The sequence below is a fragment of the Trichosurus vulpecula genome, chromosome 7 (assembly GCF_011100635.1).
Source record: "Trichosurus vulpecula isolate mTriVul1 chromosome 7, mTriVul1.pri, whole genome shotgun sequence".
Lineage (NCBI taxonomy): Eukaryota > Metazoa > Chordata > Mammalia > Diprotodontia > Phalangeridae > Trichosurus > Trichosurus vulpecula.
The window spans coordinates 48,622,344-48,649,570 of record NC_050579.1 but is presented as its reverse complement, the minus strand read 5'-3'; the positions used below and the strand labels follow the sequence as shown (position 1 = coordinate 48,649,570).

The 27,227-nt window shown below is 40.9% G+C and overlaps 1 protein-coding gene across 7 annotated transcripts in view; it reads left to right on the top strand.

Annotated features, from left to right (window-relative positions):
- Positions 1 to 27,227, top strand: part of LOC118856190 (myomegalin-like) — a 273,345-nt gene that overhangs the window by 139,839 nt on the left and 106,279 nt on the right. For 6 of the 7 annotated variants that reach the window (XR_005010844.1, XR_005010846.1, XM_036766329.1 and 3 more), the window contains 4 exons: positions 4,078 to 4,154; positions 8,150 to 8,273; positions 9,138 to 9,313; positions 11,593 to 11,710. Coding sequence is in view for 4 of the 7 variants with exons in the window: in XM_036766329.1 (XP_036622224.1) it covers positions 4,078 to 4,154; positions 8,150 to 8,273; positions 9,138 to 9,313; positions 11,593 to 11,710 (495 nt within the window). In the remaining 3 variants the exon portion in view is untranslated. The remainder of the gene's footprint in view (positions 1 to 4,077; positions 4,155 to 8,149; positions 8,274 to 9,137; positions 9,314 to 11,592; positions 11,711 to 27,227) is intronic. The other variant, XR_005010845.1, reaches the window with a different exon arrangement.

Genomic DNA, 27,227 nt, shown 5'->3' with positions numbered 1-27,227 from the left:
ACTGGGCCTTTGGACAACATTAAGGAGGTCCAATGCTTTTTTTTTTTCTTTAAATGTCAAAGTCTTCTCATTTAAAGTACTATTGTCAAATGTTTTTTAAGGCCTGTTACATGGCAGAAAGATTAGATTTAGTCTGAATGGTTCTCAAGAGCAGAACTAGGACCAATGATAAGAAATGACAGGGATTCAGATTTGAGCTCAATATAGGAACTTCCTGACAATTAGAACTGCCCTCAAATAGAATGGGCTACTTTGGGTGGTCATGAGTTCACCGTTATTCAATGACCTTTTGTCAAAGATGCTGTAGAAGTGTTAATACTTCAGGAAGGTGTGGAGTAGATGACATCTAAGTTGACTTCAAACTCAAAGATTCCATGATTCTAAAATAGATGCTGATAACCTTCCTTAGGTGACTTTGTGTGGATCAGGCAAGGACTCTGATGGACCTGTGGTCTCAGTGATGTGGGTACTAGGTCCTGGAAGGAATTCACCTCCATAGATCTAGAGAGACCCTAGAAGGAATTCACCTTCAGACAAGTAGAAGGGTCATAGATCTAGGTCCTGGAAGGAATTCACCTCCACAGATCTAGAGAGACCCTGGAAGGAGTTCACCTTCAGACAACATCATAGGTTCATAGATTTAGAGCTAAAGAGGATCTCGGGGGTATCTTGTCCAACCCCTTTATTTTGCAGATAAGGAAATTGGTGCTGGGAAGGGTAACTTTCCCAAGGTCACACTGGTAATAAGCACTAGAAATGGCATCTGAATCCAGGTCCTCTGACTGGAGAGCTTCTGATTCTTTCCACTGTGCTCTGCTGCCTCCCTTAAACTCTCAGAATTCCTTGAAAAAGAATACTTTTCCTTCTTCTCTGTAGGTGATGGTGCTAGTGATGTGATATCTAAGGCTTTTCCCAGCTTGCGTGCATTGTGCCTACCTGTGGTCTTTGTGGCTCTTGGGCTGTACTCTCCCGTCTGCTGACTCACAGTCCTCTTGTGTCTCATGATTTGGGGGAGGAAGAGTTATTTTCAATCTCTCTGAGAAGAGTCTCTCAGCTCACTGCTTGATGATGAGTCTCCAGTTTGGCTTCTCCACTTTCCGCATGTACCAGCTTTTATGTGGATGCCCAGAGAGGTCCTTGCACATGTGTGTGTGTAGTCACATTGACTAATACACACTTAAATCTTTTTTTTTGACAATTTCTTAAACCAAGTCAGTTGCCCAGTCAGCAGGTTTTGCCACAGAGTGCCTTGATTTCTCTACTGTTTGGATGCAATATTTAAGCACACACATACACGTATACCTATAACCCTCCCCTAACAGTACAACAAAGGTTACCTTGAATGCCCTGATTCCTTTCTGAATAAAACATAATATGAAATACTGTATCGTTAGATGGTTATGTGTGACTTTTGATGGACAGGTTCAGCTGTCTGTTTCTATTTGTGGAAAAGGTAATATGATATTGGCCAGAGCATGACACCTTGTAAAAAGGAGAGGATAATCTTTGGTTTTTAATTTTTTTTGGAAGATATGGCTGACATAGTTGGATTTTTAGACCTTCATATTCAATGGAAATCTGTTTCCTCTGGAACTGTCACACTTGTCAGAGGAAGTGAAGAGCAGTAAATAAATCTCAAAAAGGAACAGTTGTGTCTCGACTCCATTTAGAAGTTTGCTGTTAACCCAGCATAGAGCAAGTTTTTTTTCCTCTCCTTTGTGATTGCTCAAAGCTAGCCTAGATCTGGCCACAGGTGCACTTTGCTTTATTATTATTAACAGCAATAATAATATTAATAATAGCTAGTATTTACATAGCACCTACTATATAAGAGCCAGGCAATGTGTGAAGCACTTTATGGATGTTTCATTTGATTAAGCAAACCATGACTCTATTTATCATTGGTCTGAATATAGGCCATTCCTGAATGTAGGTCACAGCTTGAAAATGAGCTTTTTAAAAAAGAAAATAGGTCTACACTCAAAAACCATGCTGATTATGGGCCACAGTCGAGTTAATGCAGTCCAGATTTTGAGGAAATGATGCTTATTACATTTGGGCTAAGAGAACCCAAATGGAAATCCAGATTTATACAGATGGCAAATTAGGGGGTGATTATTTGTTCTCCAGAAGGATCTGCTCTAGGATTACTTTAAGTAGCAAGATCTCTTGGTGCACTGAAAATATAATTCTATTTGTAGACTGTCAAATATGTTTAACTGGGTCCATAAAAAGGTGATTTAAGATAAAATAACACAACAAAGGGCAGTTATTCCAATGTAACCATATTATAGGTATCAAGAATCTGGTGTTATTCCTGTAGGATTTTGTGAAATTAGAGGAGAGTTTGGCTTGAATGAATTAATAAATGAACGAATGAGGAAGCTTTTATTAAGTGTTTAACAAGCCCCCTGTGGATACAAATACAAAAATGTGACCTTATTGGTCCTCAAACAGCTTAAATTCTAAAGGGGAAGACAACACATATAGGGAATGATGGCTAGGGTTGGCTATTTTGGTTTGAAAAGTTATTTGGAGGCAGCTAGGTGGTATAGTGAGTAGATCACTGAGCCTGGAGTCAGGAGGACCTGAGTTCAAATCCTGCCTCAGATACTTGACACACTTGCTAGCTGTGTGACCTTGGGCACTTAACCCCAATTGCCCTGCCTTCCCCCCTCCAAAAAAAATTTATTTGGTTTGAAAAATGACACATAGTGACTGTCCTACCTGGGGGAAAGTTGTTTAACTATTTAGTGCCCAACAAGCAATACTCATAAGTTGAAGAGCAAATATGTGTCTGCATTGATAGAGGGAACTTGCTCACCAGAAGTATCCTATCCCAGTAAAATCACATCTGATTAAAAAAAAGATTAATGGACCAAAATGTATTGAATCATTCCCTATTGTTGGTCTCTAAGGCCATTTATAGGTTTTTGCAATCACATTTAATGCTGCTATGAAAATCTTCGATGTATCATCAAAGCAATTGTGGAATGAAGTTGTTCTGCATGGTATTATATAGGGTAATGCCCAACATTTGTGTATCTGTCTGTTTACAAGGCCCTTTCATACACTTTATCTCATGTGATTCTCACAGTAACATCTAGGTGTCCTAGCAGATCACTTAGACTCTAGAGTCAGGAAGACCTGAATTCAGACGCTGAAAAAGTTACTTAACCGCTGCCTGCCTCGGTTTCCTTCTTTGTAAATTGGGGATCATAATAGCATCTCCCTCCCATGGCTGCTTTGGGGACAAAATGGGATAAAGTGTCTTTGTAAAGCCCTTTTGATCCAAAAAGCTCTATATGAGTGCTAGTTATTATTATTGCTTTTATTGTTATCCCCTCTTCCCACCAAGGAAGTGTACAGCAGCTAGGTCACCTTCAACACTCCCGACCTCATCTGATACTAAAAGCTAAGCAGAGTCCTACCTACTACGGACAGCAGCCTGCTTAAAAGCATTGATGGCTGACACAAGTGGAGACCCGTGTCTCCCACTAACCATTACTGTGATACCTTGTTAGCACAAGGAAGGAACCCTGGATTTTTGAGAGCTTATGAAATGGACGCATGAGCTGTGGCAGGTCCTACCAAACTGAAAAGATTTGGACTAAGGGCCCATAAATGGATGGAGCTTCAGTCGAGGAAACTGGATTCCAGGTAGTTTATATGGCTTACCCATGGTCACACAGGTAGTGTCAGAGGCAAGGTTTCAACCATGGTCTTCTGAATCCAGTGCTCTTTCCACACTGCTTCTGGGGATCAGTCTAGCTAAGTGAAGAATTTCAACCAGAGAAAACTGGTAGGCCAGGTACTGTCCCTTCTCCAGAAGGATTTGCTCTAAGATTACTTTTAAGTAACAAGATCTCCTAGTCCACTGAAAATATATAATCCTTTTGTAGATATTCTGCCCAGTGAGGGTCAGGATGTTGAGGAGCCAAGAGGCTGCATAAGAGCAGGTTCTGTAGGAGCTTGATTCCTGCACTGGAAATCAGACATCAGGCTTCGGCAACCGGTAGTAAAGATAATGAGGATTTCCAAGCACTGAGTGATGACTAACATCTGTGTTCCTTTCAGAACATCGAGCTGAAGGTGGAAGTAGAGAGCCTGAAGAGGGAAATCCAGGAAAAGCAGCAAGACCTCGATAAAACATGGTGAGCTGCCTCTCAGTGATTACCTGAGCTCTAGTCCCTCCCATCCTCCAGGTGACTCTGTGCTCTGAATGCTGCTGGCTTGCCGATATTTTAAAAAGCAAACAAACAGCACTGGACCCCCAAAGAAATTTTGACTTGTTCCTCTGACTCTTACTACACCAGGGACAATGAGTGCCGTATCAGTATGGTGGCATGATTCAATACAATCCAGTGTAGCAACAAACATTTATTACATGCCTACTGTGTCAAGGTATCATGCTAGGAACTGAGAATACAAAATGAAGAATAACAGTCCATGTCCCTCCCTTCCTCAACGAGTATTATTGTCTCCCTTTTGTCTTTGTGTTGGTGGTTCTCAAACTTTTTGGTCCTAGAACCAAAAATGATTGAGGACCTCCTCTCCCCCAAAGAGCTTTGATGTTGGTTATAACTATAGATATTTATCATATCAGAAATTAAAACATCTTAGTATTTTTATGGAAATAGTTTTGACCTTGAGAACTCCCTGAAAGAGGAGTAATTCCAGGGGTCTCAAGAACTTACTGCTTTAGTCAAAGAAACCTTTTATGGCATTTAAATCTTTTCATAATCTGCCTCCAACATTCTTTCTAGATAGAATTCACTTTCCTTCTCCTCAATGCACTCCCTATAAACAACTTTCAGGCTCTTGCTTTCATGCCCAGAATGCTCTCTCCTCACCTCTGCCTTTTAGAATCCCTAGCTTCCTTCAAGGCTCAGCTGCCCATCCCAGGAGGCCTTGTCTGATCTATCCTTCCCATCAATTGTTGGGGCTCCACCCCCTCTGCAAAACTGCTTTGCTTTTGCTTTGTATAGATTTTGTCTACTTATCTGTGCGTATGTCATTTTTTCCCAGTAGAAGATAAGCTTCTAGAGGACAGACACTTTTTCTTTCTTTTCTTCCTTCCTTCCTTCCTTTCTTTCTTTCTTTCTTTCTTTCTTTCTTTCTTTCTTTCCTTCTTTCTTTCCTTCCTTCCTTCCTTCCTTCCTTCCTTCCTTCCTTCTTTCCTTCCTTCCTTCCTTCCTTCCTCCTTTTCTTCCTTCCTTCCGTCCTCCCTCATTCCCTTCTTTTCTTCCTTTCTTCTTTCTTTCCTTTCTTTCTTCTTTCTTTCTTTCCTTCCTTCCTTCCTTCCTTCCTTCCTTCCTTCCTTCCTTCTTTCTTTCTTTCTTTCCTCAACATTTAGCACAGAGCCTAGCACATATTATTAGGTACTTAAAAAATGCTTGTCAAGTTGAATTGGCATTTGAACATATATATATATATATTTGAAGGAAGATTGGGTTATGAAAGTAGAGATAAGGGAATCCCTTAGGTATACCAGGATTCTGAATTTTCAAGAAAAATTCACTTATGCTCAGTAAAGAGTCCTTGCTTTTCTGTCTTTTTAAGCAAATTTTTTATTGTTATCTCTTGTTTTTTCCATCATTTAAATGTCGTTCCCCCCCCCCCCGCCCCGCCACCCGTACTTGCTTTTCTGAGCACTGGTCTCTTGCTAAAAATGAAAAGTGGATGAACACCCTTTGGAAAAATTTGTGCCAACTGAAACAAAATAAGGAGTTTTGGACAAGCATGGAAAGCTCACCTGACTCTAACTCTCCATTTTCTTTAAAGGATTCCAGTTAACCAAGGTTTAACTTACACCTTCAAGGAGTTTTAAAACACTCAGGGGCAAATCTATTTCCCCAGGTTTATTTTCTTGAGGAGTACTGGGCATTCCTTTTGACCTCAACCCCAGGATAGCAGCAACTCTTCTAAGAGGCAGCTGGGGGCACAGCAAATAGAGCACCAGGCCTGTAGTAAGGAAGACTTGACTTCAAATCCAGCCTCAGACATTTACCAGCTGTATGACTCTGTCATTTAACCTTCTGCTTGCCTTAGTTTTTTCATTTGTAAAATCTGCAAAATAAAATAAAATGTAAGATAAATATATAAACATTATATTTAAATATATAATAATATTTATAAATATAAAATATATGAATATTATAAATAAATATAAAAATAAAATGTAAAATAAAATAAAATTTTCAGTTGTTTTTCATTTGCATCTACTCTTCATGAGCCCATTTGAGGTTTTCTTGGCAAAGATACTGGAGTGGCTTGCCATTTCCTTCTCCAGTTCAGTTTACAGATGAGGAAACTGAGGCAAACAGGGTAAAGTGACTTGCTCAGGGTCACACAGCTAGTAAGTGTCTGAGGCCACATTTGAACTCAGGGAGATGAGTTTTCTCGCCCTGGGGCTCTATGCACTATGGTGCCACCTAGTGGCCCCTTTTGTAAAATGAGGATAATAGTAGCACCTACTTCCAGGGTTGTAGGATTGAATGAGATAATGGTAAAGCTCTTATCATGGTGTCTGGCACATAGTAGTGGTATATAGATGTTAGTGATTATTACTTTTATTATTATTGTCTGTAAAATAATAGCATAATGGCACTTATCATCATCACCATCATCACCATCACCATCATCATCATCATCGCAGCTATCTCCAAAGGGTTTTTGTGGGGCTCAAATGAGATAGTATCTGTAAAGCCCTTAACACAGCACCTGGAACATAGTAGAATTAGTAAATGCTTGTTCCTTCCTTTCCCTCTCCAATGGGTCTTCCATTCCAAGGGAGCCCAGGAGAAACTGTTAAGTGGCTCCCGAGAGTAGGAGAAACCTCTGACACTCTATGGGAGAGGGTAGTTACTGGGGAAGGAGAGGCTGCAGGTTCCTAATGAGCTTCTCAGCAAGGCTGGAGTAGCATTGAGCAGGGTCAGCTCTCAGTGGGGAGTCTCCTGTGGTCACCTTGGATACAGCCCCCAAAAGTGAAACAGAGTTCCTGTGGACTCAGCATCTCTAGCCAATATCCCACAGCCTTAGAAATGAAGACATGGGGTGGGGGAGGAGGGAAGTGGATTGTAGTCCAGAAATGATTAAGAACTTGGAATAAAAATCCAAACTGCATTAAGAACCACTCAGCTCTTGGCTCTGAAAATGCCCATCATCTTCCTTTCCTTCTCTCTTTCTTTGATCCCCTAAGTTTAAGGACAGCTGCCTGGCCCTCTATAAATAAGCCAATGGCACCTGATTCACTTACTCTGGGGCCTCTGGGCATTCCTGTGGACAGAGGAGAAGGGTAGCTGTGCCAAAGTCCTGAGCTCTCCTGGATAAAATGGTTGGCACTCCACCAAAAGAATGCTTTTCAAAGTTCTGGATGGGGGCTGCACAGATTTCAATGGACAGCCTGCTCTTGACCATCTGCTGTCAGAGGGAATGAGAATTCAGGCAACAAGAGGGGATTGGGTTAGATTAGAAGGCTGTAAGAAGGAAGATTCCAGGGATAGAAAGTTGTGAATTGGGCAGACTTTCTTCCATCTTTCAAATGTTTTCTGAAAAGCCCCCTTTTCCATTTCTTATCTTGAATCTGTGGTAACAGTGAAATTTGGGGGAAGACAAATAATCTATGTGATTCAATAAACAACAACTGTGCTGGGTTTCTTAAATATTATCAGAGAGGGGATGGAAAGATGTTTACCCTTTGACATCCTTCCTTGATCCGAGGTCCATGAGACAAACTTGTCTCCTTCTTCCTGGTCAAAATGACGTGAAGTCATAAGAGCACTTGATGTCCTCATGGGACACTAATGCCCATCAGACAGTCAGTCAACCAACATATATTAAGTGCCTACTATATGCTACATATATATATGTGTGTGTGTGTGTGTGTGTGTGTGTGTGTGTGTGTGTGTGTGCGCTAAGCCCTGGGGATACAAATTTCAAGGAAAAAGACAGTCCCTGTCCTCAAGGAGCTTACAATCTAATGGGGGTTGGGGAAAGAGACAACACACAAAAGGAAGTTAACAAGGGAGGGGGAGGACAGGGAAAATACTTGATGTGGGGGTATGGTGGAAAAGTCAGACAAATGCCAAAATACAGCCAGGAGAGAAGTGAGGAGAGCTTCTAATTGGCCAATGTCATGTCATTGCAGGGCAGCGGCAGAGAATCAGAACAGCCATAATGAAACCGAGCTCCGGCGCCATTATGAAGAGAGGCAGCTAGAAACCGAGCATGTGTATGAGCTGCTGGAGAACAAGATACAGCTTTTGCAGGAGGTAAACATGAGCTCTAGAGCCCCAGAAAAGATGCTTCTGACACGTGGATTTATTCTTCTGTCTGGGAGTAGGACTCATAGCCCTGTACATGTGTATGTTTACATACATGCGTGTACATGTATATACGCATACATGTATCACCTCTGACCTTTCTTCCTGTCCCTGTCCCAGGGTCCCTGGTTTTCACACTTGGCTCTTGGAGTCCGAAGGCCTTGCCTGGAGTCTTGGCTCTGCCACTAAGTCCTTGGTTCCTAGGGTCAAGTTGCTTGCTTAATCCTGATTCCCATCTGTACAATGGGAATAATCATGCTTTCAATGCCCAATCCCTACAGGGTTGTTGTGAGAAAAGTCAATCCTAAACTGTGTAGTTCACTATACATGTGAGCAAGTGTATAGCTCTACATACACTGAGGCAGTTAATGGGTACAGTGGATAGAGCATTGGGCTTAGAGTCAGGAAGACCTGAGTTCAAATCCAGCCTCAGATGCATATTAGATGTGTGACCCTGGGCAAATCAATTAATCTCTGTTTGCTCATCTGTAAAATGGGAATGTTAATAATAGCACCTACCTTCCAGGGTTGTTGTGAGGATCAATTGAGATAGCACTTGGTCCAGAGCCTGGCACAGAGTACATGTTATATAAACGTTAGCTATATCATAATAAGGATAATCATCATCGTTGTTACACATCATTCTTGAATCATTCTTGATACGTTATGTATCATGACAGTATGATACGATGATATAACATGATGTTACATACATACCATTCTTGAATATTTGAATACTCGAGCTGTTATTATTTCAGGGCTCCTGCCTTACCTGGGGCCTCCTGGAAATTTCGGTGTTTATTCTCTATCCAGGAAACCAAACTTGCAAAGAATGAGGCTGAGCGGATGGCAGCACTGGTGGAGGCCGAGAAAGAATGCAACCTGGAGTTAACTGAGAAACTGAAGGAGGTCACCAAGGATGGGGAAGACGCGGCGGGAAGTAAGGGTCAGGACAACAACCACTGCACAGCCCTGGCCCAGAGAGACAAGTAGGTGACTCGGGCCACTCTTTGACTTATTCTGTCCCTTCGCATGCTCTTGTCTTGTTGATGACAGAACGCATGCCACCATCCCTGGCCCAAAGAAGGGTTTAGGGGATCATCATGGTTCTCAAACCGTGCACCAGGAGGTTCAGTAGCTGGACCACAAGTAATCTGGTTCTGGCACTTGGAGTGATGTGCGGGTACCAGTCTCTTAACTCTCTCACAGTGTCACCAACTTAAATATTCTACGCGTTGCTGTTCTTCATGGCAAAGAATAGGACTAGGTTGCAAGATTTAAAAAAAAAAAAAGGTTGGAAAACCGCAGGGTTAAGAGCCTTGACCCCTCCCAGTGGCCAGTATAGACTTGGCCAGAGGAATGGGAAGTCTAAAAACTAGCTTATCTATGCCAACGATGATGACAATGATGATGATGATGATGAGTGACCACAAGCATTATATTTTACATCTGAATCTCTCTTTTTTCAGTTTTTAAGAAAAATGTTTTTATTTTCATGATCCTAGTTCATCATCAAAACAAACATGAGGAATAAATAAGGAAAGTATCTCTATCCCATTTTATAGAAGGCAACACAGTAAAGTGAAAAAAGGGGACAGACTCGGTGCTGGGAGATCCGAATTCTGATCCCAAATCTTGTCATGGACTGCTTTGGCCAAGGCATTCCCTCTGGGCTTTAGTATTATCGTATATAAAATGAAAGATTTGGGTGAAGGTAGCATGAGATGTTAATTAGAACACTGGAGTCCAGAAAGACTGGAGTCTGAATACTGCCACAGGTGATCAGTAGCTGTTTGACCCTGGACAAGTCACTTCACATTGGTCAGCCATGGTTTCCTCGTCTGTAAAATGGGGATAACGGGGGTTGTGAGAAATAATGAATGTCTAACACTCTGTTACAAGAATTATCTTGTTTTGAACTTAAGGAACACCATAATAGCCTTTAAGGTCTATTTGGCTCTGTCCTCTTCAAATTTGGGGAGATTATTTTAGACCAAAAGTTCTGAGTTCAGTCGCGATGACTCTGAGCCTCCAGGTAGGCAATTTTCAAACAATTAGGGTAGAGGTTACCTTATATGTATATCTATCTCTAGTTAAGCCCTGTCCTCTATGGCTGGGACAAGATCCAGCTCACTGAATATTTCGGTAATGAAACAATAGATCATATTCTAGTGTTTGTGAAGGGGCAGGCATCCGTCCTGTGGGGGAAGTTGGGGAAACAGCTGACATTTTCTTGGAATTTCCCTCAGCCTGGGTCCTCTAAATCTGAGAAGCCTGCTCAGATAATGCCTCTTGTCCATAGGTTCCTTCTCTTCTACAGTTCTGTTTTCTCCTCCAAAGAGTGCTGGAAATGCCATGCTTGCTTCAACCTCCTGGCTCTAAGATTGCTTCTTTCTTTAATACAAATTGATTGAGGAGGAGGAGGAAAGAGAGAGAGAAGAACACATCTATTTCACATAGTGGCTTTGATTGATTCAAGGACTTTTCCTGGGCCTCATTGTTGTTTGAATAAATGCTAAAAGGCCTCAAAGCTAAAATAGGGTGGTTTTAGCCTTATAAATGAATGAATAAATGAACGCATGAATGAAAAAGTGTATATTAAACACTTACTATGTACAAAGCACTGATGTATAAAGAAATGAAGATACAAATGGAAAAGCAGAGACAGCCCCTGCTCTCCAGGAATTCCTATTCTAATGGGGAACCAAAAGAAATAACATTATGTAAAACACTTTGCAAACCATAAAGTCAACTAGCATTTATTAAGCATCTGCTCCATAGCAACATTAGGACCAGATAATCTCTTATTTACTTCCTATATATCCTGTCTATAGCTTGTCTGTACATATTTGTTTGCTTGTTGGCCCCCCATTAGATCGTAAGCTCCTCGAGGGCAGGGACTGTCTTTTTACCTCTTTTTGTATCCCCAGAGCTTTGCATGGTGCCTTGCCCATAGTAGATGCTTAATATCAATTAATAAAATAATTAATAAATGTTTATTGACTGACTAATCAGATTATTTCCAGCTCTAACAGCCTATGATTCCAGCTGAGGAAAATCATTTAAAATTAAGTTTGATGACTTGCCTCAAGGCACAGAGCTAGTTAGCAGCAGTACCAGGATGAAACTAGACTTTCCTGATGCTCTCCCCAGTCCAGTGCTCTTTTCACTAGACTATTTGTTCTGTCTTTCGCATTAGCCTTAAATCAAAGGTGATGATATTTTCCCCACCACCCTCATCATTATTGATATTGTTTCATTATCCCAGAAGGATCGATGAGCTGAGTGAACGCCTGGCTGCCCAGGAGAAGCTTGTTGAACAGCTATCCAGAGAGAAGCAAGAACTTTTGCAACATTTGGAAGAACACAAGGGCATGGACATCCAGGTAAGACTTGGGCTTCCTGCCTGGGAGATCATGTCCATCTTTTCCCCAACTCCAATTCCTGGGGCCATTTGTTATCCGTTGCACAGTCAAAAGTCTAGTTCTACTCTCTGAGATCCCTTACTTCATCTTGTTAAAGTTTAACTGGGTCGATCATTATTCATATTGTGGCATGGAGGAGAAGTATTGGAGGAAAGTTGGCATCCCCACCAATCACCAATGAGATACTTCATTTGAATTTACTGAGAAGTAACTTTTTTAACTGAATTCCAGAACATATGTCTGCTTAAATACCATTGATGGTCTTGAGATACTCCTACAGAGAACTTTTGTGGGCAACAGTGGAGGACCACAAATTTAGTGCTGCAAGGGAGCTATGAAGTCATCTAGTACAACCCCCTCATTTTACAGATGAGGAAACTAGGACCCAGAGAGGTCAAGTGATCTACCTGGAGTCATACAGCTAGGAAATATATATGTGCTTAGAGACATGTGAGACTTGATTTGTTTGTATGCAAGTAGGCAAGTAGGTGGCAAGGCAGAGCAGGAAAGAAAAGAATGGTGGCTTTAGGGACCTCAAGGTATTGTATGCATTGAAGATATGTCCATCGAATGGCATGCCCTAAAGTAATTTCTTCTTTTTTTTTGTTTTTTTGGGGGGTAGGGGGTGGGGTCAAGGCAATTGGGGTTAAGTGACTTGCCCAAGGTCACACAGCTAGTACACGTGTCAAGTGTCTAAAGCCGCATTTGAACTCAGGTCCTCCTGACTCCAGGTCTGGTGCGCCACCTAGCTGCCCCTGAAGTAATTTCTTAAAAGGGAGTTCCCATATTGTTCTGAGCAATGGTAGCTTTACTGGAATAAGTGGAAGGGAACATTCATTTAGATTGATAAATTGTACTATGTGGTTAAAAAATTAGTCTAATGATCGTATATGTACATTCTTGGAAGGTTGGCTGCTAGGTTATGGATTTTGGTACATATTCATCCCTCGGTTTTGGTAAATACTAAAATGCATGTTTCAGTATTTAAAATGTTTCTTCAAATGTCAGTCCTTTGAAAGATCCATTATTTCAAAAGTTTGGTATTTCCTCCACCTATGAAGATCACAATCAATCAACCAGCAAGCATACCTGCTTTATGCCAGGTACTGTATTAGGTATTAGAGATACAAACACAAAAATGAAAGAGTCCCTTCTCTCAAGGAGCCTACATTCTATCAGGGAAGATATCATGTAGTTGCTATGTATGAGCATATACAAGAGTATGCATATACAAGAGTATACATATACAAGTAGGTTTGACAGTCAGTCAATAAACATTTATTAACCATCTACTATGTGCCAGCCACTGTGCTAAGCACTGGGGACACAAAGAAAGATCACAGTCTAATGGGGGAATGACTATGTAAAAAAAAAAGATATATACAGGATAAATTGAAGTAATCAACAGAGAGAAAGCACTAGAATTAAGAAGGGTTGGGGAAAATCCTTGTAGAAGGTAGAATTTTGGCTGGGACTCCAAGGAAGTTAGGGAAGCCAGGAGGTGGAGTTGAGCAAGATCATTCTAGGCATAGGAGATACTGTATGTATCTATGTATTTTTAAACACACCAACAATAAATATATATATGCAAAATATATCAGCCACTCACCTCCTTGATAGATGGCCTTCATGAGTTGTTGAGGTACCAGAATCTATAACCTAGAAGCCAACTTTCCAAGGAAGTTAACAATAGATGGTCCTCAGACAACAGGACCCATACTCAAAACCTTCTTAGGTCCTAGCAGAGGTTTCTTTCTGAAGGTCCAGCCTTTAGCAACTTAGGGCCAACTCCATAGCATTGGAAGAGGATTTAATTGAAGTACAGCCAGGTCCTAAATAGTGCAAATAATGAATTGACTGAAGCAGACCAGAATTTGTACTATTCAAAGATGTAATTGTCTAAAATATGGAAATTGGTTTCAGTGTAGTAGAAATGTGCAAGGTAAATTTGAATAAAATGACCACTTCAGGGGAATTGATTATTTGTACGAATTAGGACCTAGCTGTAATTTTTCCAACATAAGTGAGAAAATCAGGGTCTTTTCAAAGCAGTTAGTCTTTTGAATGGAAAAGGGAAGAGAGTTGAAAAATGATTCTCCGTTATAATTTCATTTTTTCTCTTTGAACTTGTGATTTAATTGGTTTAATGAGCTCCCTCTACCAGGGCAGATAGTATCTTCTCTGCCATGTATAGCTAGCACTTAATAATATTAACTAGCATTTTGGGGGGCTTGAGGATTTGCTCAGCACTTTGAAAATATCATCTTTTATTTTCACAACAATCCTTGGAAGTAGGTACTTTTAGTATACACATTTTACAGATGAGGAAACTGAGGCAGACAGAGGTCTTTTCCAGGGTCACATAAGTAAGCTTCTCAAGCTGGATTTGAACTCAGTTCTTCCTGACTCCAAGTCCAGCATTGTCTCCACATAGATGCCTATACAGAGTAATAATCATTTGCCTGTAGTGGCAGCAGCAGCAGCAGTAGCAGCAACAGCAGTAGCAGCAGCAGCAGCAGTGGCAGCAGTAGCAGCAGCAGCTGAGGGTTGGGGAGATGAGGTCCAGGAACTCCACGACTGGAGTTCCCAGACTGGATAGTTGAGGGGGAGTACCCCTCAAGGACCCAAGTACTGGAGAGGGTCGGGGCCATCTGGAATGAATTTGTGGACTCAAGCATTGTTTAAGTCAAGGTGGCAAAGATTAATTATGCTTTTCAGTGGGCAAGAGTTCTTGGGGAACCTGCAACCTTACAGGGGTGCAGATAAAGTTTATATAGAATATTTTGGGGTGAAACATGCCAAATATGGTAATTAGTTGTTTTGGGATGGGATTAGGGAGTGGTTAAGGGGTGGTCAGCACTTAAAGGAACATGCACTTTTTGTATCTGCTTCACAGGTATCTTACCCAGAGTTCACTGGGAAATAGCCTAAGGCAGGGTTACATGGAGGTGTGGTTTTAGGCCTGAAACATCACTAAGTCAGCTAATGGTCAGGGCTGACTAGAAATATCCAGACTGCTTCTATCAATGTCTTATTAGACAAGATGAATGTAAGGGAGAACTGGGGTCGAAACACAGGCACCCAAGCACCCCATCAGTAGTAGCTACAGTAGCAGCAGCAGCAGCAGCAGTAGCAGTAGTAGTAGCAGCAGCAGTAGTAATGGCTAAAGTTTCTATAGTGCTTACTATGTGCCAGGCACTTTACAATTATTATCTCATTTGATCCTCACAACAACTCTGGGGGTGGGGTAGGTGCTGTTATTAAACTCATTTTACAGATGAGGAAACTGCAGAATATATTATATTCTGGTAATTAAGGACTACATGGAATGTAGCAAACTGAGGCCTGGGCGTAAATGAATAGATTGCGCTGCATGGATTATACTTCTAATCTTTCTTGGCAGAGCTCAGGGGCTCTGCCAGGAGCCTTCAAGGACAGCACCTGGTGGGTATGAGTGGCTGATGGTCTGGATCATGACCTGGGAGGCATATGGTAGGAACGGTGGGGCATATCAAAGAGCACCATTCTGAAAATACCTAAACGACCCCTGATGGCATTGCTATAAATCTCCATCTAGAGGATTCTCTTTCTGCTGTTTCTTAACCTCTGAGTAATCATTCCCTGCCCCACCTCCACTATAATATGGCTGGACTACTCCAGTTGTTAGTCTGCTGCATCAGCAGTAACCACAATGCAGCAGTTTGGTGTGCAGTGCCTGAGTCCCTGTGCCATGTCTAGAATTGTGAGCATTGGCCATTGGCTCTGTTATATTCATCTTGCTTGATGGAGTGGGGACCCCTTGTGGAAGGAGCTCTGTTTATTGGTGCACATTAGAAGGGTCAGTAAGCCAATTCACTGGGAAGTTTGGTAGGGGGATTAACAAAAAAAGGGAGTTCATGATGATTATTGTAGGCTGAGACCTCATTCATTCAGTGAACATTTATTAAGCACCTACTATGTGCTTAATATTCTTAATATTTTATGTTAATATCCCTGTGTTCTGCTATATAATTATGCACTAATATTACATATATTTATATTAATATTCCAGTATTGTAATAAAGGATATCCCTTTTATTCCTTATTTATATTAGTATCCCAGTGTTATATTACAGAATATATTTTAATATCCCAGTGTTTTAAGCACTGGGATACACAAATAGAGCACTTTCCAACCTCATAGGATTGTTGCAGGGATCCAATGAGATAATATTTGTAAAGTGCTTAGCTCACTGCCTGGCACACAGTAGGTACTTAATAAATGCTTATTCTCTTCCCTTCCTGTGGATAATTAGAACTGTTCAAATGGAAAGGACTATCTTCAGATTTCCCCTTACTGCAGGTCTTTGAGCAACACTTGGATGATTATTTGTTGGTTAAGTTTTAGAAAGGATGGTTGTTTCGGTAAGAGTTGGGGCCTCTGAGGTTCCTTCCAACTCTCAGATTCTGTGGCTTTGTACAAAATGTGGTTACAGTTTGGATTTGTGTAATGATTCCAAGGTTGAAAACCTGATTGAATAAAAGGGTGGTGGTGCTGACAACAGGGATAGGAAAAGTTAGGAAGACAGGCAGATTTGGAGGCAAAAGATAATGAGTTCTGTTTTGGACATGTTGAATTTAAGATGCCTATAGGATAGCCAGGTAATTGTCGATGCAGACAGAAACTCAGGAGAGAGACTAAGGCTCAATGTGTTGAAATGGGAGTCATCTTCAGAGAGATGAACTGACCTCCATGGGAGCTGATGAGATCAGTAAGGGAGGATATGAGGAAAGAAGAGAAGCGGGTCCAGACTAGAACCCTGGGGTACGCCCACACATAAATGGCAGGACATGTGTGATGATCCTGCAAAGGAAACAGGGTTGGTCCAAAAGGTAGTAAGAGAACCACAACTGAGTGATGTCATAAAAACCTAGGAAAGAAAGAGTGCTATAAGGAGGTGCTACTGAGAGGTTAAAAAGGAAGAGAAATGAGAAAAGGCAACCAAATTTGATGAGTGAGAGGGCATTAGTAACCTTGGAAAGAGCAGTGTCTGTGAGGTTCAAACCCACCTCGTAGGGGGTAGAGGAGTGAAAGGAAGAGCCGAGGAGGTGATTTGTGTGGACAGTTTTTCCTAGGACTTTGGTTATGAAAAGAGTAGTAACTTGAGGGGATGGTGGGATCAAATGAAGAGTTGGGTTTTTTTTTAATAAGACTGGAATAGATCTGGGAGTATTTGTAAAGTAGCAGGAAAGAAGCCAGTACATAAGAAGAGACTGAAAAATTAGAGAGATAGGATGGGGAATAATAGTACGAGCTTAAGCAATATAATTTAAACTCTTTGGGGATAGGCACTTCTCTGAGGTTGGTTTGTTTTGTTTTGTTTTTGTTTTTTGTCTTTGGATCCCCAGTAGCCAACAAAGTGCCTGGCATATAATAGTAGACACTTAATAACTGTTTGTTGAAAGAATGCCTGACAACCCCTGCTGATTGGCTTCCACTTGACACCCCATGTCCAGACCCAGCAAAGAGTTCATAAGACTTTTGCAATTCATTTTGGCAGAGCTTCTGGCTAGTACCCTGTGTACCCTTATAACCTGATGATATAACACCCATTTTGTCTTCCCATTTAGAAGAATTTGACATCAGAGACCCTTCTGAAGCATGGAGTATGAAAAGCTCTCCTTCCATCCCCTTCACTCCTTCCCTGATTCTCCCCTTTGCTTCTAATTCAATAATAATAAATATATTTATATAAATTTTATATAAAATATTGTTATTTTATATTTATATAAAATTTTATATTTTATATTATATTTTATTTATTATAATATTTATATTTTATATATCATATGTTATATATAAATACTTTACAGTATTTATTATTATATAATTTTATATTATACTTTATATAAAATATTTTTATAAATATCTATATAAATATAATTCAATATAAATAAATTCAATAATAAATATAATTCAAGTAGATAATTAAAACCTTTATGAGCCCCCAAGAATCCCATGAAAGCATGTTCCTCTACTAGATCCATCCTGTGCCATGCCCCATCATGCATGCACACAGTGAATACTAAAGCCAAAGGGAGGAGAGTGAGTGATTTTTAATTTACCTTCCCTAACTACAGCCCATTCTAAGGAGATGAAAGCAAGACAGTAAATCAGAAACATTTTCTCTACTATAGCATCTTGGGAAAAAATTATTCACACTCAGTTTAAAACAACCTGCAGGAAAATTCAGTTGTGTGACCTGGGAGCTGTCTATGAGGTCAGTGAAAGGAGACTGATCATTATTAACAACTAGGGAAGTTACCAGGGTTTTTAGCCCTCATCTGTGATGATTATTTAGAAGGGAGACTCAGCATATTCATAAAATTAGCAGGAGATATTACAATAATAACTGGGACTAGCTTGAGAAGCACTAATATCACCACCATTCTCATTCCTCAGTCCTCTCTCGAAGATGAGTTGGGTCACTTGGTTGAGAAGTGTTGCTGAAAAGACCAAAGTCACAAGTCTGATTTCCCTATAGGTCTTTTCACATAGGAAAATCCTGTTTTATGAAAAAAAAACTGCCCAAAGTCACATAGCCAGAATGGGTCAGAGGTAGGAGTCTTCCTCACTCTGAAGCTCGTTCTCTATCCTCTGAAACTTGTTCTCTATCCTCTGAAGTCTAATACATATCATATTCTAGGAATATACAGATATGTGGAATGAAGCAGATTGAGCACAAGGCAGAAATGAATAGATTGAGCTGTATAGATCAGAAGTATCAAACTCCATGCTGCAGGCAAAAGTCCCCGGTGTGGGTCAGCACCAGATTAAAATGTAATTGGGAAATGTTTGACAAAAGAAATCAAAATACAACACAACATTGATAATGTGAGTCTGTGGTTTTCTAAGTCAATATGCAGCCTGCAGGGATCTATTTCTATTTGTTTTGACACCCCTGGTTTAGATCGCATCACTTTTGGAACTGAATTAAATAGTTACATGGTCCTCACTCAAAGTTTGCCTGTTACTTCTCTCCTACATTTCTAGAACACATATCTCTCTGCACAGGGGAGGAATCTTCAATAAAATATATTCTCAAGTTCAGGCTTGTCAACCCCATTAAAGCCAGGCCTGGACTCTGCTGCTTCCAATGGACTTCCACCATTAGTTGGCAGCTGGGTTGCTAGAAACAAGGAGATCCTATAGCTCCCTAAGGAAGAAGCTAAAATTGTATAAGGGAAGGACATTGATGGAATGACATCACCTCCAATTTCCTGCCTTGCCACCACCTCCCAATCCCTACTACTTCCTAGCCAGTTACTTTTTGATCAAGCTAAAACACTTGAATCTGGATTAGAATGGGCCCAGGTAACAGGTTCACTTCCAAATTCTATAAGAGTCCCTTTTGTATATAGGAGCACCTGCCTGCCTCAGATCCTTGTTTCTATGCTCCTCACCTCCACCTTAATAAGACACATATGGACACAGCTCTTGTCCTGTATCAACCTACAAAGTCTTTTTAGCTTGGGGGACAAGTAGCCTAATAATAATATCTTGGTATAGGACTTTTTGTTCCTCCAAAGTAGAACTACAAAGTCATGGGATATGTTTGCTGATGGTTAAACTGATTTTTGTATCCCGTTTTCCAAAGCAGTGAAACGCCTCACCTCCATGAAGCTTATTTATGAAACCAGACAGACAGGGAAGGTGCAAAACGGGAATGGGAGGTTGAGTTAGCCTCTTTATTCTTTTCAGTCTCTGTGTTTTGTGAGTTTTATAGGAAGAGATGCACCCATTAACAAGACGCGTTAATAGGGGCTTTCACTGAAGAAATGAAACATAATTAAAATGCAGTGAGATCAGCAGAAGCGGAGTATTAGTCAAGTAGCATCATTTCTGTCTTACAAAGCAGTCATCACTCACGACATTTTGTTTAGGTCTGGTCTGGGCTCAGATATAAACACTGCTGCCTATGGAACAAAGCATGCTATTTCTCAAAATAGCCTGTATTCCCAAGTTGCCATGGAGAGATCTGACATCGAGCCTAAGTCCAAAATATTCCACATGCTCAATGCAGAGACTGAACGCGTCACAGGAATTAATGACCCCAGGCAGCTCTAGGACACCCACATATAAGGAGATTTCTCAGAGCAGCTTTGTGCAATCTCCTGCTGGAGTGGACACCTATTAAATCTGCAGGCAGAGTCTCAATTTACAGATCCTCATCCAGCAGCCATGTGTCCTAGACACCCATTAGATGCACGTCAATGACAGCCCTTATCAGTTAACACAGAAGAATTCTGATATTTCATAACCAGCTCTTACACCCAGTTAAAAGGTCTAAGATATTTATTTCCAATTTCATCAAATATTTACAAGACACCTGCTACTGTGTCCTGTGCTTGCCTCTCCTCTCTGGTCCATCCTCCACCCAGATGCCAAAGAGATAGTCTTAAAGCACAGGTCTGACCATGTCATTCCCCTACCCACTTTAAACTTATTTGTGTCCATTTTGCACATACTTATATGTGTACATGTTGTCTCCCCCAATGGAATGTAAGTTCATAATGTAAGAGAATGCCCTCCCTTGAGGACAGGGACTTTTTTTTTTTTACTTCCTAGCCTTAGGACCTAACACAAAGTTTGGAGCATAGTAGGTGCTTAATAAATGCTTGTTGATTGATTGATTGGTAGTTGGGGAGACAGATAAAAAGATAGCTAATAGTATGAGGAAACATTTTCAATACCAAGAGAGGGACACTGACAGTGATCACAGTGCACTGGGGTGACAGCAAAGAACTCACAGAAAAGATAGAGATTTAAAGAAGCTGGGATTTAAAGAATGAATAGGATTTTGGTGAGCAACAAAGGAAAGGTGGGAGGCATTCCAGACAAGGCACACAGTGTATGCAAATGTCCAGAGGATACATAAAGTATTTTCTTGGTTAATGAGTAGCCTCTGGCTCACAGGGTTTCTATAGGTGACTGGTTGGAAATGGAGCTAAAAAGCTAGGTTGAGGTCAGATTGTGGAGGGACTGAAGAGTTGGGTTGAGGAGTTTGGATTTTATCCTAAGAGGTTTTGTTGTTGTTATTCAGTTGTTTCAGTCCGGTCTGACTCTTCATGACCCCATTTGGGGTTTTCTTGGCAAAGATACTGGAGTGGCTTGCCATTTCTTTCTCCAACTCATTTTACAGATGAGGAAACTGAGGCAAACAGAACCAGTTGAGTGACTTGCCCAGGGTCACACAGCTAGTAATTGTGTGAGGTTAAATTTGAACTCAAGTCTTCCTAACTCCAGGCCCCAAGCCCTATCCACTGCACCACCTAGGTGCTCTTATCTTAGAGGTACTGGGTAGCTATTGGACACTTTTGAGTAGCGCAGTATGAGTCAGGAAGATTGGCCTGGCAGCAATGTATAGGACGGACTGAAGGGTTGGAGGACTGAAGTAGGGAGTCCCATTAGGTTGAAAGGGAAGGGATAGATAGGAATTTGTGAAGGCAGAATTGACAGGACTAGTTTCTTCCTTGAGTGAATGTGGGAGGGAGGAGTAGGTGAAGAAGTGTTTCAACAATCTGGCTAGCAGCTGTTGTGGGGGTGTAAGACCAACACAAGCCCAACAACAAGAACACTACCAGCACGCTGCAAAAGCACAGGTTCTTTTGATCTGCTTAACTAAGGAAAGCTATGTTAAGGGGTTGACAAGCTTACTTTAATTCAGCATACAAATATCATTCCCTCAGTTCAGGGGAAAAGACCAGCACACTGAACTTCAGAGCAAATTACAAACATCAACAGACAGACCTTGTCTGATTCAAATCCCAATACATAGTTACCAGGGTTTGACAAAGTCCCAACATCTGGGTTTACGAGCCGGAGGGCTTCTTAGCTACAGCTGCCCGGGAGTCTCCAAACACCACCAAGAGTGAGAGCCCTGAGCAAATGGCTCTGTCTTCTCTTCTTATAGGGTTTCAGACGTCATCAACTGTCATCTGAATGACCAGAACTTAGGCTGCTATGATTGGCTCTTGAGTTAGCACCTCCCCTTAGTTAGCCCCACCTTGGGCCCCACCTTAGTTACCAATCCACACCCACATAGGGGTTTGGGCCTGGGGCTTAGCACCTAGTAAGACTCACTAAAATACACTGAATTACTCAAAGGAAACAAAAGCCAAACTCTTCAAGGGCACTTGGTCGAACTAAGTGTTAAGAGCCCATTTTGCTTACCAACACAAGAAGATGGTGAGGAAACAAAGATGGAGTCCTGGGCCCAGGTGAATACTTTCAAGTGTACAGACTTATATAATGATAGAGACCTTTGGTGCCCAGGTCAAGGAAAGGCCCGAGTCCAAGTTCCAGCTATCTATTTACTATTTGCAGAGACATACCTACAGCAGGCCCCAAAGGGCTTTTCTCCAGAGTGTTGACAGGATTCTTTCCCATGGTGACCCCTACCTTGACACTTTGCTTTGTAACTTTTTGCTGGAACAACTACCCTAGGCTTCACTCCTCAAGTCCTGTCACCCATCTCCATGATGTCCCTCTTGAAGGGGATCCTCCTTCACCTTCTCCAAATCCCTCAAAAGTGAGAGTTGGGCCATCTCCCCTTGCCCAGTGTGACTCATCTGACTGTGCGACTTCTCTCCCCTCCTCTTAGCTGGCTTCTGGGCTTCTTTAAGACTTAGTTTTCTCGTCTGTAAAATGGGGATGATAATACTTATGCTACTTACTTCACAGGGATCAGATAAAAATGAGAACACTTTGTATATAAAGGGCTCTCTCCCCGCACTGGCTCTGTGCTAGTTATGGTTCTGCAAATAGTAAATGGTACAGCTGGGACCTGAACCCAGGTCATCTCCCTATCCTTTTTTATCTGTAGATAAAAGACTAGAGTGATGAAAAACTAAAAATTAATGAACTAAGATTCATTAATGAAAAATTAAATATTCATTTGAAAAGAACACATTCTTGATAGTTGGCTATTAATGCCCTAAATTGTATCAGATTCAATGGCCTTTTCTCAGACCTCATCCTCTTTGACTTTTCCAAAGCACATGATGCTATTAACTGCCCATTTATTAGAGCTCTCTCTCCTTCCTTGCCTTCTGGGCCTCCATTTTCACTAGTTTTCTCTTGCTTCCCTGTTTCTCTGTTTCCTCTGCTGGGTCCTCTTCCTAGTGTGACTTTCACTGTGACTATCCCTCTCTGCTCTCATGCTTGCCCCATCATTATCCGTTTACTCCCTCAGGGGATCTCCTCCATGCACATGGTTCAAGTTATTACTGCTATGTGAGTCTCTCCCAAAGCTACATCCTTACCCTGTCAGCAGCAAGCAGGGACATGGAGCAATCATATTTCATAGCAGTATAAGAAAAAGAGGAGGGAAAAAAAAAACCTTTGCAGGGACTGGCTGCAGGGGATTTCACCTGGGGGTGATGATTTCAGATTTGCAAGGTATTTAGCTCAGGCTCCCATACCACGAGTGCTGGTGATTTGATAACTGGCCCAACCCCATTCTCTCGAGCACAAATTAAGAGCTCTGTGATCTATGTGCAAGAAATGGAGGAATGATCTTTGCTTCAGCATATTGACAAAACCACAGTGAGATAAGAGAACCCTACTTTTCCACCACCATGCTGGAGTATCTGTGGGAATTGTCGATGTAATCAATCTCATAATCAGTTGGTGCATCTCATGCCTAAGTATGTGCCAGCCTGAACCAGCTGGAGCTGATCGTTAAATTTTCAATGTGAGTGTATACACCATAGCAAATGACAAATGCTATAAATAAGGGCTTGATTTATTGTTTTATTGATTATCTAGACTTCAGAAACTGATGGAGAAAAAAGTTAATGCAAATTAAAAGTGTGTCATGTGCACTTTTAACCCTTCCAAGACTCAGTTGTTAAATATTTACCAGCATACCACTGTTCATGCTGATATTGCCTTGGGAAAAGGGAGTCCACATATACTTCTGGTCACATCTATATGGAGATACAGGGTCAGCTAGAGTAGACACCTAGGAATAAAATCACCAGGGCTAATGTCAGCGATGAGTTTAATAGCTCCCAGGCTCAGCTTTAAGCTCCCATACCTGACTCTTCTAGTCAAGACCTTGCCTCTTTCTTCTCTGAGGGCTGTACCCATGACAAGGGCCTGTGGTCTCTGATGCTGGCCTTTTTCAGCTCTCTCATATTTTCAATTGTATGCTGGACAGCTCCACTGTTTTTAAATCACTGTTGTCTTGAAACACAATCCATCCCAAACTGAAGTTACACTTTCTCCCCATATACTGGCATCCCTTCCCATTACCCCATTTCTGCTGGTGGTAGGACTATCAATTATCTAATTTGAATACTTTGGAATCATTTTGACTTCCCTCCCCTTCATGTCTTGGGTACAATCTATCACTGAGTCTATTATATATTTTTTTTGAAAAGTTGGTCTATTTGTTCAGATCTGACCTCAAATACTTACTAGCTGTGTGACCCTGGGCAAGTCACTTAACCTCTGTCTGCCTCAGTTTCCTCATCTGTAAAATGGGGATGATAATAATAACATCAGACTTCACACAGGCTTGGTGGAAGGATAAAATGAGGATATTTGTAAAGCACTTTATAAACCTTAAAGTGATTTATAACACCAGTCAATTTGTTGTTGTTGTTGTTAATTATTATTATTTTCAGGCAGGTCCAATCTTGGAGGTGACCCTAGAACAATCAATATCTATCTTTGACTCATTATGTCTATACTCAGAGTTTACTCTGTTGAAAAATCACCAAATTTAGCTGGTACCTAGGTTTCCATAAATATAGATGACAGTATTCCTGTGTCCTTTACAAGTATATAAGGTAACAAATGCCCAATGGGTATAGCTCCAAATGAACCAATCCATCTCAGGGCAATGCCAGTCACTGAGACTTAATCAAGTGTTGTCTTGAGATGCCAATGGGCATACCCACAGCGTCTAAAGAGAGGAGCTTTCAAGAGTCCCAAACAGAGGCTCACCACCCAGTAAACATCAAGTTGACTGGGTTACTCCCCTGATCAACTTCTATTAGCATCGATTAAGAAAACAGATAATGACCAGATGAGGATTGATATTCATATAGATATTGAGACTCTTTGCAATAACTATTTTTCTGGGGTTTCTAGCCTACAAGTTGGGAATCCTGGGTGTAGTGTAAAGCAGCTGTTCTCAAAGGGGTCTCAGGACCCCTTTATAACTCTTAAAAATTATAGAAGATGCCACCCAAAGGTTATATCTATTGAAATATACAGAATTAGAATGTCTTAGTGTTATTATGAAAATAGCTCTGACCTCATGGGCCACCTGAAAGCATCTTGTAGACCCCCAGACTACACTTTGAGAACTGTTGGTCTATAGGGAACATTGAACTTAGTATCAGAAGACCTATTTCTACCATTTACCATCTATATGACATTGGCAAATTGTTGAACTTTTCTGAATAATTTCCTCATCTGTATCAGAGGTGTAACCCAAGTGGGACCACTAGGGCTTTGTTCCAGGGTGCAAGAGGTAATTGACATCCAGGGGATACATATCTTCCCTGCCACTGTTCGCACTGACATAAGTGGTATTTTGCCTGCCCTGTGCCAAGGTCTTCCACATCCTTATGGAGAGCATATAGAAGCTATCAGGTGAGAGATTCCCCAGTTCAGCCTGTACAGCTTCATCCAAGGGTGGGTTTCAAATACTATGGGATCTCACTACCTCTCCAAGAGAATTTGCCCTAGGCTCAGAATTGCCAGTTCTTTGGGATAATAATACCTTACAAGGTTGTTGCCAGGATTTAATGAGATAATGTATGAGAAAACTCTTTGTAAATGGTAAAGTGCTATACAAATAAGCATATGAATGCTTATTGGCTTGACTATTATTACGTTTAATTATCTTACTTCTCACCTTATATCAATTCTACCTGTCAATCTAGGTTCCCTTCATTATATACCTAAGATAATCATTAGTATTAGTCATTTTATTATGAATTATCTAAATAATAAATGAGCCCTTTAGTATCTTCCTAACAGCATGTCTAACCTTAGTTTTAAATTAGACATCATTTTTTAGGTTAAAAAAAATCTAGCTAATATGATAACAGGGAGAATCATGAAGCTCTTAATTTGCTAATTAGGTCACTTACAGATTTTTTTTTTTTTTGCCATGCTCTATGTTGTCCTCCAAATTTTTAATGATTGTAAAATAGGTCCAATTTACCTCATCGGTTTTACAATATAATAATAATAGTCAACATTTATGTAGTGCTTTAAGACAATATAGAGTTTCAATCATTAGAATGTATGCTCTTTAAGGACTGTCTTTTTTGTATTTGTATTCAAGAGTTTAGAGCAGGTCCTGGCACATAGTAGGGGCTTAATAAATGCTTATTACTGACTGACCCTTTCAAAAATTTCCCCTTCTGGGAAGCTTGCCTTTTGTCCTTTATCTGTCTCTAGGTTATCGCTATAGAGGCAGTGGTTAGGGAGCTGGCCTTAGAGTCGGGTTTAAATCCCTCTGATACTAGCTCTCTGACCCTGGAGAAATCACTTAAAACCTTTGTGAGCTTCAAAAAATTCCATAAGTGTTATCTAAGTCACAAATCTCTTGGTAAAGGGAGTTCCCTCCTCTGATAAGATCACAAATCTTGATATGAGCCTAATGTTTGGGGACTCCCAGACAGATATAAGCGTTGGCAAGCTTGAGGATTCGCCAACTGTGAAGGCAGAGGCCTTTCTATAGCATAAATACTTTGCTTCTACCAACAACATGGAATAGTCCTCTTCCTGAGTTCAGATTCAGCCTCAAACACTTAACTATCTGTGTGATCCTGGGCAAGTCACTTAACGCTATTTGTCTCAGTTTCCTCATCTGTAAAATGAGATAGAGAAGGAAATGACAAACCATTCCAGTATCGCTGCTGAGAAAACCCCAAATGGGGTCACAAAGAGTCAGACACAACTGTAAAACGACTGAACAACAACCAATATTTGTATAACCCACCTTACACGGCTGTTGTGATAAAAGACAGGTATGTAAGTGGTAAAGCACCAGGTAGATGTGAAATGTTGTCAAAAGATGTTATCGGCAAAATGCCTTAAAAAATAGGCATGTCTGATTTATATTGAAAATCCATGCTGTGGCCTCCACCTGTGTTGTGGCGGGCATTATTCTCTTATTACACACACCAGGGCTAAGGTGAAGTCTGGATACACCCTTCCATTGATTCTATCAGTCAGGGTGGATCAAGGCATACTCCCTACTTCACAGATCAACAGCCGAATTCCTGAAGAATCTTGTTCAACATGTCCTGATTCGAAACTCCTACAAGAGGGGGCCTGGCAAATGTAACCGAAGGAAACTGTGCAACTACTTAATTTTATGTTAGGTATTTCCCAGGATTTCAGAGTGTGTGGGATGAAAGACCCTCACCAATTAAAAGTTAATAAGGAGCCATCTCAGGGTGGGAACAG